The sequence below is a fragment of the Enhydra lutris genome, unplaced genomic scaffold, assembly GCF_002288905.1.
Source record: "Enhydra lutris kenyoni isolate GAN:26980312 unplaced genomic scaffold, ASM228890v2 scaffoldscaffold12, whole genome shotgun sequence".
Taxonomy (NCBI): domain Eukaryota; kingdom Metazoa; phylum Chordata; class Mammalia; order Carnivora; family Mustelidae; genus Enhydra; species Enhydra lutris.
This window is the reverse complement of record NW_019154096.1, coordinates 4,665,979-4,685,903: the sequence shown is the minus strand read 5'-3', so window position 1 is coordinate 4,685,903 and position 19,925 is coordinate 4,665,979. Positions and strand designations below refer to the sequence as shown.

Sequence of the window (19,925 nt, the reverse complement as noted above, 5' to 3'; positions counted from 1 at the left end):
CTGACACAACCTGTCACCGCGTCCCAGGTGCTGTGCCTCGCAGGTGCGTGTCCCAGTGACCGTGTTTATTTTCTCCACAGTGAGGTCAACAAGGATTCTCTGGAGAAAACCCTTGCACAGCTGAAATGCCATTTCACGTGGAACTTACCTAAGGAAGATGTTGTCTTGGGCGATCTAGAAGATAGAGTGTGTCACCAGATCGAATCGGTAAACTCTGAGCGCAAAGCTACGATGTCCAATTTCTTGGCCTACATAAAACACCTGCGTGGTCACCACGAGGCGGCGCTGGAGTGCCTGCGGCGGGCGGAGGAGCTGATCCGGCGGGAACACCCGGAGCAAGCGGACACCCGAAGTCTGGTCACCTGGGGCAACTTCGCCTGGGTCTCCTACCACCTGGGCAGACACGCAGACGCGCAGATGTATGTGGACAAGGTGAGACGAGTCTGCGAGAAGTTTTCAAACCCATATAGTGTGGAGTGTCCCGAGCTTGACTGCGAAGAAGGGTGGACATGGCTGAAGTGTGGAGCACAGCACAGTGAGAGGGCCAAGGTGTGTTTTGAGAAAGCTCTGGAGGAGAAGCCCAACGACCCGGAATTCTCTTCAGGGCTGGCCATCGCGACGTACAATCTGGATAATAAACCACAAAAGCCATGCTCCGTGGACGCTCTGAAGCAGGCCCTGGAGCTGAATCCCGACAATCAGTACGTCAAGGTGCTCTTGGCTTTGCAGTTGCAGGAGATGAATGAAGAAGCTGACAGCGAGCGGTTGGTCCTGGAGGCCCTGGAGGACACGCCTTGCCAAGCAGATGTCCTTCGCAGTGCAGCCACGTTTTATCAAAAAAAAGGGGATCTAGACAAAGCTATCGAACTGTTTCTAAAGGCATCGAAATCCATTCCAAACGATGGTTACCTCTGTCACCAGATTGCGTGCTGCTATAGGGCAAAGGTCAAACAAATTCAGAATACAGGAGAATCCGAAGCTAGTAGGAATGGAGAGAAGATTGGAGAACTAAAGAAGTGTGCAATTGACTATGTGATTAAAGCTATTGAGAAGGGAGTAGATCCGCTGTATGCATTTTCTGATGAGCCCCTGGAAGCAGAAGACTACCATCAGCTAGCTTGCAGTAAGGAGCTCCCCAGCACCTGGAGGCAACAACCCCCCCAGCACTATCGCAACTTTCAGGGGAGTCATGCGAAGTCAGAAGACACTGCTACCCAACGTGATTTTGAAGGTTTGCCCACAAGTGCAAAATCAACGGAGGAAGGAAAGACAAAATACCCACCACAGAACTTGGCTGGAAATCAGCCTCCGCAATACGTACCGAATGCTTGGTATGTCCAAGGATTAATCCACAAGCTGGAGGGAGAGCTGCTGCAGGCAGCCGAATGTTACGAGAAGGAGCTGGGCTACCTCTTAAGGAGCAGCCCCACAGGCATAAGCAGCTTTTTCCTGCCGCAGGCTGAGCTTGAAGAAGGCGGTGAGGCCTCGGGCACAACCCCACTCCCAGAGCTCCCGGAAGCCTGAGCGGAAACACAGCAGAGGGCCAGGAGCACAGTCAGGGAACCCGGGACGCCCCGGGATTGCTTTAGGGTATATTTGTAGGCTTGCTTCCTCGTATCTGCTTCCCATTTCCATCTCAGCCACAAACACTCCTCTAGCCTATGGGTCTTACAGTGCAATCACCTATGGACGCAGGGCTTCAGGCATGCGTGGGGCTGGCTGTTTCTCAGTCCGTGCTCTGTTCATCAGCTCTCCCTGCTCCAACCTCCTCACCGAGGCTCACCGCTGGCTGCTGCCTGCCAACGGCTCTCCCAGCCTCTGCCCCACTGCCATCTCGCCTTCTGGAGCCCCTGAAAGACCACCTTTGGACTAACCCTAGAATATTCCTTATCTTCCTCTTGGCTTCAGCCCTGTGTTTATATGTATTCTCGATCGCAATACTCCAGTAAACATGTGTTCCTGATAGTGATGTTATAATAAATTTTTTTTTAATTTCGACTCAGGATTGAAGTAAGTGTGTGGTTTGCATGTGTGACTAAGGGTGATACTCCTTTCCCAAGTTTCTCTTCAGGACAGTATCTAGGGACAGTGGCTAAATGATCCAGTCGTACCGTACTATTTTCAGCATGCCCGGGGTAGGTCTGAGGAGGAGCTGGCCTGCCCTTGACTCTGTTCCACGCCAGGCGCTGAGCCCTGGGCCCAGTCAGCAGCTGCTGCTACTAACAGGGTGGTTCTTCACCCAGAAATATGTGGGCAGTGGCCTCCCTGACTGTGTGTAAGGGGCACTAGTACGAGGCTGGAGGGGGACAAAGATCTTCACCCTCCTGAGTGAATGAAAATATTCAAATAGTCACCTCCCAGCTGGGAAGCCCATAGTGTCGTCCTCCATGCAGCAACCGTCCGGCTCTTCTCACCCACTCCAAGGCCCACATTCGTACGCTTTCCTCGTGGTCTCATCCGATTACCTGTGTGCAGGGGAAGACTGTTGGCTATGCCAGTACCCAGACAAGACAGAGGGCCTGGCATTCCCATCTCCTTTGTGAGTGGAGGGTCAGAAACTTGAGTCTTTCCTCATGCAGAAGGGGAATTCTGGGAAGGCGTTTCATAAGCTACATTGGCTATAAAAGCAGCAGACTTCAGTGAGGTGCCCCCCGCCAAGCCCTGAATTGTCTGCTGGTTCCCGCAAGGCTGAGGGTGCAGCTGGGTGCCCAGCACTGAACTGTTGACTCCTGGCCAGCCTTGGCCTGGAGTAGCACTGTCTCTTGTGTCCAGTTTCAGAGGAGTGGCTGGGCCCAAATAAAGACTATTGCCATGGAAACCAACATTGAGAGCCTGGAAGAGCATGGGGTTAGGGGCAAGGTGGGGACTGCTACCGCTACCGCTGGGGGGCAGTGTGGTGTGGAGTGGCCCGCCATATGCAAACACACACGCTCAAGGACCCAGATTCTAAATAGCGGTGGCAATCAGGGAGATTGGAGGTTTCCCCAGCAGGGGTTACCACCCAGGCTGCCCTTCTATGCTTCGAGTCCCATCCACCTTCTAGACAGTGTTGAGGCTCCCGGAATTTCTATTGACTGGTCCTGACCTACACATGTAAGCTGTGATGTATTTTGCTGCTGGACAATTTTATTGAAAAGATGCCTCTCCATCTACCGTCTACCGTTGTCTGAGGGAACACCCCCAGTCCACTCTTTCTGGTGTGTGAGCCGGACCTCGCAAAACTCTACCCCTGGAGACCCAGAGGGAGTAACATAAACTGTTGGTTTCCACTGACATCCTCTCTTCCTTACTACCTGGGGCCATACCCAACCTCACGCAGCCAGGAACCCAGTGGGGATTTTGAGCTCCGAGACCCAAGCCATTTTGCCACCGAGGCTGTGGGGCAGGCTCGACTGGCGACCACACAGCATGTCCCAGCAGATTCCTGGGCTGTCCACGAAAGAGACAATTGGAGGAGCGCGGGGGGGTGGGAGGTGCCAGTCTTCCCAGGGGAAACCACGGGCTCCTCCCCTCAAGCTTACCAGCTCCGAGGAGGCAGAGACTCTAGGTCCTCTGCTCACAACTGTATGCCCGTCCCCAGCCCCATAGTGCCTGGAATGAACAAGGCTCTCAAAAAATTTTGAAGAATATAGGAACACATTGTCTCCACTGAGAACTGTGACACTGCCATTACCATCAGCTCGGGGATCACATCTTCCACAACCGCTTCCCTGAATCCTAGAGGAGCGTGCTGGGGAGAGAAAACAGTAAGTGTCCTAAGCTACAAAACAGTAACAATGAAACAAGAGCAGGTTGACATGCTGGCCTCTGAACTACTCTCCAGGATCTGTGCTCAGTCCGTTGCTAGCATCTAAAATCCGGTGTGGAAGGTAGGAGGCTCAGAAAGGTTGGCTAACTTGCCCGACACCGCGCAGCTAGGGAGAGGTCTGACTGGCACTCGAGCCCGTAACTGTATGAAACCAAAGACTCTGCTCCCGTGTATTTCTGTGCATTCTGAGATGCTATGTCCTGATTCTGCTGGCACAAGCCAAGAGGTTTCAGGCTCTCCTACAAGGGCAGCTCAGAGCCCCGATTTGTGGATTTCTACTAGACTCTTTGCCTGTCATTTTCTCCACTTAGCCCAAACTCCCCACCCTCACATTGACTCCCGTGTGTGATTCCTGAGTGTTCTGGCTTTCCATCTTCCTCCTCCTTCTCACCGTGTTTTGCAATCTAGTCTCGGGTTTTAAAATTCATCCTGATCCGGCCAATTCACAGGACCCTGACAGTGGTAATGCTCCTCAGGCTACATGCAGAGAAATTTAGAATTATGTCCGTGCCGGGTGGGAGCAGCCCCTCCAGAACCACCAGCAGCTGACAGGGGGAGCTCCATTTTGTCAAAGTCAGGCCTGGATGCCAAAGATCTCTTCACATCTCAGGAAATACTAGCCTTGGCCTCTAGGATTTTCCTCTGTGGTTCATTTTTGGTTCATTCTCATAGGAAATTGGGAAAGGTGGAGACAGACTCACACTCAGCAATTCTTGGCCTGTCTTCCCTGTCCTTTGCTCCGCTGGATGGAATTACCATTCCCTAATAGGCCTGCTACATTGTGTTTTCCAATGAGAATACCAAGGAGTTGGCATCAGGAGTCCCCAAGACACACCTCTGGGTCTGTTGATTCACTAGAAAGACTCACAGGACTCAACGTACAATCCTGCTCGTGCATTAGACTTGTTACAACAAAAGCAAACTCAGCACAGGGAAATAGAACATGGCGGTAAAGGCAAGAGAAACTCAGGCGCAAATTCCCCAGAGTTCTGTCCCAGTAGAATCCTACAGGATGTGCTTAATTCCTCCAGCATTGAATGTGACCACACCTCTGAAGCTAGTTGGAGCCTCAGTGCCCAAGGGTTTTACTGGGGACCCATCACATGGGCACCCTCTGCTTATTAGCACATATCAAAATTCCAGCTCCCAGGTGGAAAGCAGGTGTCAGCGTTAACCACGTTGTCTGCGTGAACATTTTGGGCACGGGATTCCAAACTAACCGGTTAGGGAATGGTGAGAACATTCCAAAAATCCAAGTTGCCAGATGCCAGCCAAGGGCAAACCTCGCAGGAGGGCCTTTCTAAGGATCGTAGTCTAGGCCTGATGCGTCAGCTCTTTCCTGCAGCCCCTCCCCTTGGTGTCTGCCGCCAATGACTGCACAGCCACCGGTACCACGGGTACCTACCCCTTCTTCCTTCCTTTTCCCAAACAGTGGTCTCACCATGTTCTGGTGAGTGAGGGTCCTTCAAGCATGGAGTGAGGCGACTCACGGCCCCCCTCAGGTTTGTCAATATGCTAAAAAGACTCACGTGCTCAGCACGGCGTCAGAATCGCTGGTAAGTTTTACGACAGTGTAAGGGAGGAGAAGCACTCTTTTTCCCCTACACTCCTGGCCTGCCATCCTACCAATTAGGCTGACAAGAGAAAGACCGGCAAGAGAAAAACAGCTGTTTATTAACTGGGACATCCACCCGTACACATGGGGGAGCTCAGGGATGCGTCACTCAAAGTGGTGGCTGGAAGTGAGCTTATATAGTGCAGGCGGGCAAAAGTCTTTCTCCTTCAAACCCACTTTCAGTGGCTGGGCCCATGAATCCAACTGATCAGAGCCAGGTGAACAAGAGAAAAATAGCTTGAATTATATACATCAATGGATTTTTCCTCTCTTTTCATTTTTTTAAGGGTTTATTTGAGAGAGAGCGTGCACAAGCCTGGGGTGGGGGGGCAGAGGGACAAGCAGACTCCCCACTGAGCATGGAGCCGGACATGACATGGGGTCCTGAGATCATACCTGAGCAAACTCAGATATCCCCCTCCACATAAAGCAATGTTTGGCTGAAAGCCACTCTTCCCTTTAAGTGAACGTCTGCTTCCACTGTGGGCCCTCTTGGCCCTGGTTCCCTTCCTTCTGCCCCCTGGGTACTCCCACTCTCCATTTCCATGCTCCCATTTTGCTAAAAGAGCTTTACTGCTACTTCTATCATCAGAGCATACTTAGGGAGTGGGACTGGGATTCTCTATATACGGGCAGTCTTGAGACGTGCTGAGTTTGGGAGGAACACACAGATCCAAACCATTTCCTGTGCTTATAAGATGTTAAGAGGGCCTACATTGTTCCAGGAACTAGGAATGGGCAAATGTGGTCTACTGCAAATTGCCCAAGTCCCTCCCTCAATGAGAGATAGAAAGATGTCTTAAACTCATCCAGAGAGAGATCTTATACTATGTTCCTTCTGAAGCATACACTTTTCCTAAAAAAACAAAACAAAAGAAACAAAAAAAAACCTTTATACTGGAATGCATGAAATAGACACATTCCTGTTCGATATTCTTTTTCTGGGTAATCCTTCTTGTCTATATAACCTTCAACTTAAGAAATGTCAGGACACCCCTCTGTGTGCTGAAGCCACAATGTAGAAGTTCCCTGAAGAGAAAGAAGAGTGAGCCCCCACACCTGGGAGCCAGCCCCACACCATCAGCTAGGCCCTGGTGTTGTTGGACAGCGACCCACAGCAGGAACCGGTGTCCTCTCACAGCACCTTCGCATGACATCAACACTAGATTGGGAACCCTGACACCAGGACAGATCACGACAACCAGGCCACTCCACAAACATGTCTGAACACAGACAAAAATATGAAGGCCATCCAGCAGGGTCCAAAAAAGGCCCAACACAGGGGGACGCTATCTCCACTTTTCTTCAGATGGGCTTAGGGATGTATCGCAATGTTGAGAGGGGGCAGAGGGACAGAAGGGTTTTGTAGTGTTGAAGGTGGGGCTAAAATGATGTTGACATTAGCAGAGTTAACCTCTTTCAAGTTGCTTCTGAAGAACACATACCCTACCTGTTGGCACCATGAAGGAATTAGCATTTCCTCAGGCTTTCATGTCAATGACCACAGAAGGCAGAAAGGCAACAGATACTGGGAAGGAAAGAACAGTGGGGGGGTAGTACTTGACCAGTCAAAGTGATGGCTTCGTTTCCATTACACTGAGCACTCCTAAAATTGCAAATAATTGTCGTCTATGTTTTCAGTGACAAATCCCAAGGGAATCTCCTTGAAGAGAGCCTGGTTCAGCTGAGATGTCACTTCACGTGGGAGTTGCTAGTGGAAGCCACCGAGCTGCCCGATTTAGAAAACAGGATCTTGGATGAGATTGATTTCCTGGACACCAGATACAACGCGGGGATCCACAACCTGCTGGCCTACGTGAAACACCTCAAGGGCCAGAACCAGGAAGCCCTGGGGAGCCTGCGGGAAGCAGAAGCCTTGATCCGGCAGGAACAGGCCGCCCAGTCAGAGGCGAGAAGTCTGGTCACGTGGGGCAACTACGCCTGGCTGCATCACCGCATGGGCAGGCCGCAGGAAGCCCAGGCTTACCTGGACAAGGTGGAGGACGCCTGCAAGAAGCTCGGGGCTTCCTCCCGCTACAGCGTGCAGTGTCCCCAGATGGACTGCGAGGAGGGGTGGGCCTTGCTGAAATGTGGGGGGAAGAACTATGAACGGGCCAAGGCCTGCTTTGAGAAGGCTCTGGCACTGGACCCAGAAAACCCTGAATTCAGCACTGGGTATGCGATCTCCACCTACCGCCTGGACGGCTTTAACAAAACAACAGAAGTTAGCGAGGCGTTGAGAGAGGCCGTCAGGCTGAACCCAGAAGATGCGTATGTTAAGGCTCTCCTTGGCCTGAATCTCCAGGACGTAGGTCAAGAAGCTGAAGGAGAAAAGTACATAGAAGAAGCACTAGGCAACACGTCCTCGCAGACCTATGTCTTGCGGTACGCGGCCAAGTTTTACCGAAGAAAAGGCTGTCTGGATAAAGCTCTTCGGCTCCTAAAAATGGCCCTGCGGGCCACCCCGTCCTCTGCCTTCCTGCACCACCAGGTAGGGCTTTGCTACAGGGCACAACTGATCGCAATCAAGAGAGCCGCCAACTGGCAGCCCCGGGGACAGGACAGAGAAAATGTTGACAGAATGGCAAGATTAGCCATATCTCATTTTCAGTTTGCTCTGGAACAAAAGCCCACGTTTGAAGTTGCTTACATACACCTGGCGGGCATGTACACAGAAGTTGGCGACTACGGGAGAGCGGAAGACACGTACCAAAAAGTGCTCTGCTCGAAATCACTCAAAGAAGAAAAACTGCAAGAGATCCATTTCCACTATGGTCAGTTTCAGGAATTTCAAAAGAAATGTGAGATCAATGCAATTATCCATTATCTGAAAGCAATAAAAATAGAGAAGGCATCACTGTTAAGGGATAAAAGTATCAATTCTTTGGAGAAATTGGCTTTAAGGAAACTTCATAGAAATGCATCAGATGTAGAAAGCTTGAGCATTCTCGGGTTCATCTATAAAGTCAAAGGAGAGATAAATAAGGCCCTGGAGTACTATGAGCGGGCCCTGCGGCTGGCTGCTGACTTTGGGAACTCTGAGACAGAATCCCTAGCCGTGGAAATGTGAACCTCGTTCACATTCTGTTTGACTTTTAGGTAACCCTAAACCTAAACTCTAAACTCTAGTCATTTTTTCTGCTTGCTACTTTCAGAAACATATTAAGTAATTAAGTAATCTGCTATAGTGATAGACGTTTTTAACATTTATACTCAAACCTGATAAAATATTGTTTGTAGTCAGTAGTGAAGAGTGAGACAGATATACACACATTTCTGTATGTGAGAGTGAGAGGAACCATTTCTCTGTGAATGTTATCTAGCAGAAAAGCAATTTTTTGAGTAGATTTGTAGCAAATAAAGCAGTGGATTTACATAAAATAAAATGTTTAATTCATTCATTTTTATCAATAAATCGTTTTCAGTGTTAGATACCGAATATGGTGATGTGGGGGAGGAAAAAATCTTTTTACTCTACCCATCTTAGGTTCACTGGCCAGGACCCCATAGTGAGACTGGTAAGGACAGATGAACAAGAGAAAAACAGATTTAACAACACATGCGTCTCACATACATACGGGAGTGCCCAGCAATGAATAACTCAAAGGGTGGTTTGAACCTGGACTTCCGGGGCACCTGGGTGGCTCAGTGGGTTCAGCCTCTGCCTTCGGCTCAGGTCATGATCTTAGGGTCCTATGATCGAGCCCTGCATCGGGCTCTCTGCTCGGCAGGGAGCCTGCTTCCCACCCCCCTCTCTGCCTCTCTGCCTACTTGTGATCTCTCTTTCTGTCAAATAAATAAATAAAATCTTAAAAAAAAAAAAAAAACCTGGACTTCCAGAGCATTCAACAAATGAACATTACATTTAGAGAAGGGATAAGAAAAAGGAAAAGAACCTTGAGTTTCTAGTGTGGCAAACTGTAGGAAGGTAAATATATGGGGGAAATTAATGGGAAATAAGAGCTAGTTAATAATGTCTGTTGTGTAGATTTCTCCAGTAGTGACTCTGCGCTGATAAAGGCCTAGAGTTGTCTCAGGCAATCAACTTCTCTCTCCGGGTGGAGGGGTAGAGAGGGTAAGGGGACACTTTTACAAGGGTATGTACTGCTTTTAGGCAGATAGGGGATTGCAGAAAGTTTTCCTTACATCTGCTTCTTCTCAGTTGCCTTCAGTTGAAAATAACCCACATGCCAAGTGCCTCGGTGGCTTAGTCTCTTACGCATTTGCCTTTGGCTCAGGTCATGGTCTCAGGGTCCTGGGATTGGACCCACATCAGGCTCCCTTCTTCCCCCTCTCCCTCTGCCTCTCCTCCTGCTCATGTGTGTGCGCATTCCCTCTCTCACTCTCTCAAATAAATAAAGAAAATCTTTAAAAATAGAAACAATAATCCATATGCCAACGGGATCTATTTTAGGATGGCATATGCTGCTGTCCTTCAGTGAAGAAAGCAGACATTTTCCCAAACCTCCTGAAGTTCACAATCCAGACAGAGAAACAGTAAAACAAGTGCACAGTCAAGTCAAGGTCAATGTTCTCCATGAAGTTAATTTATTGCCAAATTGTTCCAAGCAGCTTCTCTTGTTTTATGCTTTATGAAGCACTATTTATTCAGTCATTTTCTGATCTTGATCAAGAAATTGGAAAAAGATACTAAATGATTTGAGAGACCATCAGTAACAATCACCTTTGAGTATGACATTTAATGAAAGCAGTTGCACACTGAGCAGTATTTTTAAGAAGAAAAAAATAAGGAAACCACGTGATTTTTTTCATTCTTATATTTATTTTGGGGAGAGGATATATTAATTTCACATTGTGGCTGTAACAAGTAAGTAAAACTTGGTGGCTTAAAATCACAGAAATGTATTGTCTTACAGTCCTGGAGGTCAGAAATTTGAAATGGGTTTTGTTGGACTGAAATCAAAGTGTTGGCACAGCCACGCTGCCTCCTGAGGTTCTCGGGGACAAGCCCTCTTGTACCTTTTCCAACTATGAGAGGCTGCCTGCATTTCTTGCTGGGGACCCTGATCCACAAGAATACAAGTCCTCAAGGAATTCACAAACAGACTGCACAGGCCTTTGGATTTCTACTAGAATTCTATAGGAATTGAAGGGAGAGAATTTTTATCATCGAAGGGCAGGCATCAGAGTTACAGAGGTGCAATCTTCCCCACTCACTTGTAACTAAAACCAGAGATTTAGAAGAGCAAAAAAATGGCATCTTATAGTGCCTATATATTTGGGGTAGGAGCCAGGTGGTGCTAAAAATGAGTTTAACCACTGCCAACTCTCCCAGACGAGAAATTCTCAGTGTAAAGAACTGTTGGATAACTGGCTGACTCTCAACTAGGCAACCCTTCCCAGGTATTGCTATCCATTGTTTGCTGCCTGAAAACAGAGCTCATTCACGCAAAATAAGTGTTTGGATTATGTGATGTGTTTATGTGAAGTGTGCTTGACAGTCTGCAGAGACCACAGTTATTAGAGTGTCTTATAACATAATACCATCTCTCTAACTCCTCCCTCCTTACTCTGAAGGAGGTCTCTGCACCCTCAGGGCTCCGTAGCTCTAACCCGTGGAAGAGCCTGGATGTTTGCGGAGAAAAACAACAAGCAGCAAATCCAGAAAAAGAGATGCTTTTTGGTATTGAAAACGCTATTGCCAAAATTACACATGACCATCTCCAGGCATTACCAAGAAGTCTCTAAACTGACAGCTGACTTCTAGAAGCTAGCTACTCCCATGGAAATGACTGGCAGAACCTTAGCTGGTGTGCTCGTTTAGAGTTTCCAAAATTTCTCCAAGTGCCTAGGGAATATCTCTCACATCCCCTAAATCACACCAAGCCACAGCTCCTGCCATTCACTACTGCAAAGGTGCCCCAGGCCAGATCTTTGCTACTACTGTCTACACACTACGGCAAGCTTCAGTTCCTTGGAGACCCTCCTGGCCACTGATGTCTCCATTCTCCTGCTGCTGCTCGTGCAGGAACTGCATTGGGAATGGGGACCCCCCACCCCGTAGCCTGCCTCAGCTTGAATGTCCCACCCTCAGTCTGCATCCACAGCTCTGTGGCTTGTCCCCAGCCACACCAAATGTGCTAATAGCCACCACCACTCTGGAGTCCCACGTGGAAGGGAACAGGCCTTCTTTGACATTCCCTTGATGTCCACGCTTTCACCCAGGCCTCCTCTTGAACTCCAGGGCCATCCCCAACGGCTCTTCATCTGTGGTGAGCTCTTCCTCTCCTACCTGAAATCTAGCTCTCTCTCTCTCAGGCTGTGTTGCGAGGATGAACTCAAATGAAGTCAAACAAACACACGAGGGTATTATTTATGGGACTGATTCTCAAGGAGGGAGGTGTGAGGGGAGAAGAGAAAGTTGCCTTGGGGGGGCGGGGGCGTTGCTTTTGGCAACTTACCATTTTGACTGTTGCAACTGCAGGGTGCTACTAGCATCTAGTGGGCACGTGGAAGGATGCTGCTTCCGTAGCTCACGATGCTGGGCAGCTTCCCACAACACAGAATTACCCAGCCCAAAGGGCAGTAGCTCCAACGTTGAGAAACCCTCTCCTACACCTATTTCTTAGAAGAGTTACTACTTAAGTTTGGCTTCCCAAGGAGATTTTAGATCGACTGCCATGCTTCACTTTCTATTTCCCTTTGTCACTAGCTGTTGTGTTTTACATGTTGATCAGAATGAATTCAAAAGACAGGGCACTACTGATTTTCCCAAGAACACACCCAATCCAATGGTCTGTGAAAAAAGATCTATATTCAAATCCCATCTAGTAATTTTGATATGTTCAACACACACACAACAGCCAGGCATGTTTCTTCTATATCCTGAAAATGTACCTTCCTTTGAAATTTTTACAGATGGCTTTTGTGTTTCTGAATTTGAATTCCTAAACAATATAAGTAGAAAAGCAGGATTTTTTTTTTTTCTGTTCATGTTTACTTCTGATTACTTAGTTGCTATCCATCTAAACTGTAATAAGCAAAGACAATGTCTCGGCCCAGATACGGTTAAAAGACAAGAAGGGAAAGAAGTAAGAATGAGCCAGAAAACAATCAACGCACAGGAGTGCTATTAAATTTTTCTACATCCTTGGTAAACAGGAAACTGTGAGTTTATTTTTCGCCCACAACAAGCTGTTCAGTACCTTTTCTAAAATGTGGCTTCCTGGGTCACCTGGGTGGCTCAGTTGGTTAAGCATCTGCTCAGGTCATGATCCCAGGATCCTGGGATCCCAAGATAGAGCCCTGTGTCAGGCTCCCTGTTAAGTGTGCAGTCTTCTTCCTCTCTCTCCCCCTGCTCCTGCTCTCTCTTTCTCACTCACTATCTCTCAAATAAATAAATAAAATCTTTACAAAAATTAAATAAATAAATAAAACATGGCTTCCTGCTTCAGTGAAACAGGCCCATGCCAGTACCTCTCTGACCTCATTTCTTACGACTTTTCCCCTGCTCTTGCTACTCCAACCACACCATCCATGGATGGCAAGTACGCTCCCACCTCCCAGGGTTTGAATCTTCTTCCCTGCCCCACAACCACAGCGCTTTGAACTTTCCCTGCCTGAACTTCCTTCTCTGGCCACATAACCACAGTGCTCACTCCTGCACCTGCTTCAGCTCTTTACTCAAAGGTCACTCAGTCAAACCTCACCTCCCCCACATATTTATAATGGAAATACCCTGCACTGTAACCCTCTCCTTAGTACCATCTGACACATGCTGCTTTTTTGTGCATTATCTACTCCGTCCAGAAATTAACTCCATGAAGGTAGGTCCCTTATCTGTTTTCTTTGCTTTATTGACCTTGTCTGGCACAATATCTGGCTCTTAGAAGTTCAATATAATTTGTTGAATCAATGAACAAATGATTGAAGTCCAAAGGGACAAAAATTTTAGTGTATGGATATTTGGCACTTTCTACTTAGATTCCCAATACCACCCCTATCTTTATTAGAAGTCTACTAAGCAAGCACAGTTTCCACGGGCACATAAGACAAGCACTGTCACAACTCTGGATAGGGGTGTGGAAATCTCTCGGGAAAGCCATTCGGCAACAGCTATCAAATTTTTTAAGTATATATTCATTTTGACTCCAAAGTTTCTCTAACTTTACCCAATGGGAATAATGGCACAGGTGCTCAGCCGCACACCTCTATTGTCTGTTGAATCAAGACAGGAAGCAGGGACGTCTCTCCCCTTAGGATGCAGAGACACAGAGCATCACGGCCACACTCTCAACAAAATAACAGGAAACAATCTCCTGTTGTGTGCTTTTTTAAGATTTTATTTATTTATTTGAGAGCGTGCCCGCGCGGAGCGAGGGTGAGGGGCAGAGGGAGAACCAGACTCCCCGCTGAGCAGGGTGCCCAGGGTGGGGCTCCATCCAAGGAGCCTGAGCCAAAGGCAGACGCTCCACCGACTGAGCCACCCAGGCGCCCCTCTCCTGTCATTTTATTAAAAAAAAAAAAAAGTTACTGGAGTGGCACGCAGACTGGGCGAGGCAGGTGAGACCCCAGACCAAGGTCCAGAGGCCCCGCCGCAATTCCCAACACCGAACCACCCCCAGCTCCGCAAAACTCTTCCCCAGGATCTTGCAGAACCTTGTTTCCTGGATCTGGCCTCCACCTAACCCGGGAGCAGGGTGACTCCATGGTTTCGTTTTCCCGCTCGGGTGCGGCTTTTATAAAGGCCAAGGCCGGGAACACAGACCTCCCGCCGCGGACACCTGCGGAAGCGCACTCCCGGCCCCGCCCGCACCGCCTCCCAACCCTTCGCGGCGGGGGGGGACCCCCGGGGGGGGACCCCCGCCCGCACCCCACTAGTACCCGCCTCGCTCAGCAGCCCGGGCTCCCCATTCTGAGCAGAAAGCCCGACCAGACGGCCGCCTCCCAGGACCGCGCGCCACCACCATGAAGTGAGGATTTTCTCCGCTGCTGCTCCCAAACTCCGCGTAGGCCTCGGACTCCGTGGCCCGCGCTGCGCGGTGGCCCTTCCAGAGGCTGAGCCCCGGGCGCCCCGCAGAAGGCGTCGGGTTGGGGCGCCCCCGCGAACCCGGGCTCTGCCTGCGCTGGCCTCCCGCTCTCTCCCGGGACTGTCGCTGCGGACTTGTCACCTGGACCTGCCGCTACTGCCTGGTGCCTTTCTGACTTCGGGGTCTCAGCTCGTCCCCTGCTGGGAGCTACAGATTCTTGCTGATCCGCTGAGATTTTGTCTTCTTTACGAGCTTAAAGTGTAGGGCTGCTTTTCTCACCCGGTTTGTATGCCCAGGAGCTAGCGCCCTACCCTGCGCCTGATGAGTGAACCGTCTGCGTTAAAGAGTTGAGCGATTAGAGGCTAAATTCTTGTTCCAAGTCCTAAATCTGAACACCTACTGGTTGAATAACCCAAAGCAACATTTCTTAAACTCTGCGAATTCGTTTCTTATTCGTAAAAACGAATGGCATCCAGATCTTAGGGTTGTAGAGTTAATCGACTGCTTAGCACGTTAATATTTGCAAATGTTGATTACTATTATGTGAAGTAAAAAATGAAATTAATAAGTGCCCCAACTCTAACATCTGTAGGAAGGGAGGGAGGTTTCAGGAAGGTGCCTGAAGGAAGGAGGAGGACAAAGGGGTGCACTGTATGTGTATGCAGGGTGGCCTGGAAGCCAGTGGACCCCACTGTGGACTGTCCCCCAAGAACAATGAATGCACCTTCCTGGTCAAAAATCAAAATTGCCTAAAGATGAATGTTGCCTCTTTCAGACACAAGAGCCTCTCTGTGCCAGCTTCCCAGAGACAAACTTTAAAAATTAAGTGGACAAAGTTTAAAAGTAAAACTTACCATGGCATCCACTTGTGTAAAATTCCAGAGTCTGGGCAAAGCACTTCAGTGGCCAACTGAATGTCCCTTTGAGATCTCACAGCCACATTCATATTCCCTGGGACAGCCCTCCTCTACCTCCTTGGGCTGGGCTGGGGTAGACTTTCAGAACAGAAGCAGAAGGTCACTGTACTGGGTGGATGGGCAGGGGGCTGGGCAGGCTGTTAAGGGGTTGTCTTGCCATGATTCTGGTGCGCTTGCACCAGAGAAAGAAACCACTAACCACCAAGGGACAATCATACCAGGTTTCCCAGTCAGGACCATAGAAGACAGTCCAAAACTTATTTTCAGAATCCAAACATAGGGCCAGACAGAGAGCATGCCAAAGATATAAAGCCAAGTGGAAAAGGGAAGACTGAAGTGGGAAAAAATTTGGAGCCATCGGCAGGAAGGGAAGAACTAGCAGGAATTCCTCATCTAGAATCCAGGTGCTTTTTATGCTAAGCCTAACCCCAGGGCTAGACGTGCCAGAAGCTGCCAGTATATATCCACATTTTCATTCATTCAACAAATATTTATTTACTGAGCTTCCACTATTCGCCTAGAATAGTAGATGCTGTGGACACAGAGGTGAAAAAAACTAAAATCACGGTAAGGTCTCTATACTCATGGGGCTTATATTTAAATGGGAGAAATAAACAAGGTAAATGAGTAAAGAATCAGCATAATTCAGAAAGTGGTAAGGGCTTAAAGGAAAATAAAATAGTGTAATGGGCTAAGAGAGTGATCTAGAATGGAGCGTGCCATTTTAGATAGTTCTGCCCCAGCAGCCTCTTGGGTAGGGTGTGCTTAAGCTGAGTTACAGGAAAGAGCTAGTCATGCAAACATTTAGAAGCAGAGCATCCCAAGTAGAGTAAAAACAACAGGTATAAAAGTCCATAAACTTGATGTCTTTTAGAGAGGAAGAAAAGTCAGTGTATGTGAAATACCGTGAATGAGGAGAGTAGGAGGAAAAAGGTTTGATGGGTAGGAAAGGCCGGGTCCTTTAGGGACTTGTGGGACATGGCAAGGCTGGACTAGTATCTAAGGGTGTTGGGTAGCCTTTGGGAGATCGTAAGCAGGAGACTGACATGGTCTGGCTTACAGTTTCAGAAGTTCACTAGGAGTGTATGGGGAATTAAGACAGGAAGCAGGGAGACCAGATTTTTGCCCCAGCCCCAAGAAAGGTGATTGTGGTTCAGACTAGAAAAAAAGCAGTGGAAATGCAGAAAAGTGGATGGATTTGAGATATGTTGAATTAACAACACTTTGTACTGGATTGGATGAGGGGTTAAGTCGAGAGGAATGGAGGGATCAAAGATGACTCCTAGGCTATTTGCCAGTCAAGATGGGGAAGATAGGAGGAAGAGGATCAAGGAGTCCAGGTGTCTGTACTGGATATGTTTATTTCAGATGCCGACTGAACTTCTAATTGAAGATGTGAACTAAAAATTCCTGGAATCTGGAATTCAGGGGAGAGATCAGAAGTTGAGGAAGTATGTTGGAAGGTCATCAGGGTATATGAGGAAGTCTCTATTGGACTGTAGGAATAAAGTATTTTAATTCATTTCTTTTAATGATAATTATATCTTTGATAATTAAGATCATTGCCCTTTCTTCAGATCACTTTTTAATAAAGATTTTATTTATTTGACAGAGAGAGAGTACAGCAGGGGAGTGGCAGGCAGAGGGAGAAGGAGAAGCAGGCTCCCCGCTGAGTAGGGAGCCCAATGAGGGGCTCAATCCCAGGACCCTGGGACCATGACCTGAGCCGAAAACAGACGCTTAACGGACTGAGCCACCCAGGCGCCCCCAGATCACTTTTAATACCTATTTACCTAGCTCTTTAATTGTTTGAGAGAACCCTAATCATGCTTAAAGAAATAAACACCTCCGCCACTTCTTATCTACTGCAAGTCCTGGTGAGAAGTGGCTCCATCTCAAGCAAGCGCAACAATGTAGAATGTTGGGACTTTGCACTGAGGGCTCGTATTTGAAACCATTACTTTCTTTTTCTTTTTTTTTTTTTTTTCAAAGATTTTTATTTATTTATTTGATAGAGAGATCACAAGCAGGCAGAGAGGCAGTCAGAGAGAGAGGAGGAAGCAGGCTCCCTTAGAGAGCAGAGAGCCCGATGCGGGGCTCGATCCCAGGACTCTGAGATCATGATCTGAGCCGAAGGCAGCGGCCTAACCCACTGAGCCACCCAGGCGCCCGAAACCATTACTTTCTTAACCTGAGACCTTTAAGTACTTGGCTTGTCCCTCCCCCCTGGGCAGCCACACAGGAACTGCAACACCACAAACAGAATTCTCATTCTTAAGAGAACCCTAGGGACGCTGGATCTCTCCAGAGTTCCAGAATGGAGACAGTCCCAGAAAGGGATAGAACCTGGCTTGTCCTTCCCCCTGGGCAGCCACACAGACCTCTTAGCTGTTCTTTCAGCTGCTCTAAAATCCCTTCCCGTTGTCTTTTTAGGTCCTCCCCAGGCAAAATGAATTTTTAATACATTACATATATCCTATATTTTAAAGTAAACTACTCAAAAAACAACTTCCAATCTTTATGTTAAAGAGGTAGTATAACATTATGGTTGGAAGACATTAGCTTAAAAAAAAAAAAAAAGGAAAGAAAGAAAGACATTAGCTTTAAACACCGAGTCAGGCAGAATGAGGTCTGAATCTGTGCTCGGCCACTTTATAGCTGAGTAAACTCAGACGTGTAATTTAAACTCTGTCCCCCAGTCCTCATCCATACAACTGTGAAAATAATAAAATGTTATAAAAATTAAATGTCATTTGGAAGTGCTTGGCACACTGCCTGGCGTGCATTTAACCTAGCAATGAAAGGCAGCGTCTGGTTTTATTGGGGTTTCTTTTGTTTTGTTTTGTTTTTTGAGTACTCATCTGCTTAATTTTGGATAGAATATTATAAATGGTGCAGCATTTACATTATTGAACCGACTCTGCAGTGAGCCCAGGTCATATGTACAAAGTTGTTTTTTTAAATCTAATCTTGATTTGCCATTTAATTTAGCTCTTTACCTTGAATAAAATAGCAAACAGTTTTAAGTTAAAGGAGAGCTCTAACCTGTCGTGCTGGAGACCCAGGCCTAGTGTCTCCAGTGTTCTGTCTCATACAGGAGCCACAAGTCATATGTGGTTATTTAAATTAATTAAAAGTAAATAAAATTTAAAATTCAGTTCCTCGGCCATCGTACCAAAATTTCTAGCGATCAGTGGTCACTTGTGGCTAGTATCCTTTGTATTGGGCAGCACAGATAAGAACATTTCCATCGTGGCAGGAGGTTTCTGTTGGCATGTCTGGCCTAGAACCTACAGTCAGTAAAAGGTGGCACTTGTAGATAAGTGCATGTGTATATACACACAGAATGAAAATATGAAAATTATAAATTGACATTCATAATTTACAAATTAAATGTGTACTAAAGATTAATACTGTCATTAAGGTTGAAATTTAGTTTTTATAAAAGTTGGAAGGCAATTCATGGAGTAGTAGATTAGATTATAAGTATGAAACAGTTTTATTTGTCCAGTTACTACTACTAGTTGTGCCACTAATCCAGTTCTCCAACTCTTGTCACTTTTGGCTATTAAGACAGCCTTTCCCTGTTCCTAAAGACTCAGTCCCAACCAGTTTAAAACCTCAATCTCACATGTGATTCAAATCACTCTTCTTCTTCCCAACTCCCAGCAAAGATTGATATGAGTGCCTATGCAGTATAGGAAAATAAGATACACTAGATTTTAGGACGACTGGCAAGGTGGGGGTGTAGCATTAGCTAGAGTGGTCAGGGGTACCCCTCTTTGAAGAGCTGATATTTGAGCCAAGACCAGAATTATGAGAGTAAGTAATCCCTAGAATTCTCATAGGAAGGATTCACAGAGTAAGGATGCGAAGAGCAGGTGCAAATGCCCTGAGGTAGATAGATTTGGCAGAGGAAATAAACTTTTTTTTTAAAGGCCAGTATGACTGGAGCACAATGAATAAGAGCAGATTGTACAAAATGAGGCCAGAGAAACAGACATGGGCCAGATGATGGAGGGCATGGCACCACGGTTCAGAGTTTGAGGCTGGAGTTAAAAGATTTGAATATTAGCAATGTATAGCTTCACTTCTGCTTCATGTTCCAACTTCCTTGCTGTTATCCTCACCTCTCTCCCATAGACATCATTCTTTCCTTTGATACCGGATCATTCCTACTGGCATATCATTGAGTCATTAAAAATTTCATGATTAAAACTTTTTTTGACAGTTCCCCCAGCCTCCTTCCAGATGGAGCTCTATTCCCTCAATAGAAAATTCCTTGAAACCCTCCTACACTGTTGGTGGGAGTGCAAGCTGGTGCAGCCACGGTGGAAAACAGCATGGAGATTTCTCAAAAAGCTGAAAATAGAGCTACGATCCAGCATCATATTACTGGGTATTTACTCCAAAGATACAAATGCAGTGATCCGAAGGGGCACGTGCACCCGAATGTTTATAGCAGCAACGTCCACAATAGCCAAACTATGGAAAGAACCTAGATGTCCATCAACAGATGAATATATAAATAAGATGTGGTGTGTGTGTACACACACACACACACACACACACACACACACACACACACACACACA

The 19,925-nt window shown here is 47.3% G+C and overlaps 2 protein-coding genes across 2 annotated transcripts in view; both read left to right on the top strand.

Moving 5' to 3' along the window:
• LOC111145335 (interferon-induced protein with tetratricopeptide repeats 3-like) overlaps positions 1-1,992 on the top strand; it is a 12,421-nt gene extending 10,429 nt beyond the window's left edge. The window contains exon 2 of the mRNA XM_022500174.1: positions 81-1,992. Coding sequence (XP_022355882.1) covers positions 81-1,524 — 1,444 coding nt within the window. The 3' untranslated portion in view covers positions 1,525-1,992. The remainder of the gene's footprint in view (positions 1-80) is intronic.
• LOC111145336 (interferon-induced protein with tetratricopeptide repeats 1-like) overlaps positions 1-8,812 on the top strand; it is a 19,240-nt gene extending 10,428 nt beyond the window's left edge. The window contains exon 2 of the mRNA XM_022500175.1: positions 7,065-8,812. Coding sequence (XP_022355883.1) covers positions 7,065-8,493 — 1,429 coding nt within the window. The 3' untranslated portion in view covers positions 8,494-8,812. The remainder of the gene's footprint in view (positions 1-7,064) is intronic.
• Positions 8,813-19,925: the final 11,113 nt, after the last annotated feature.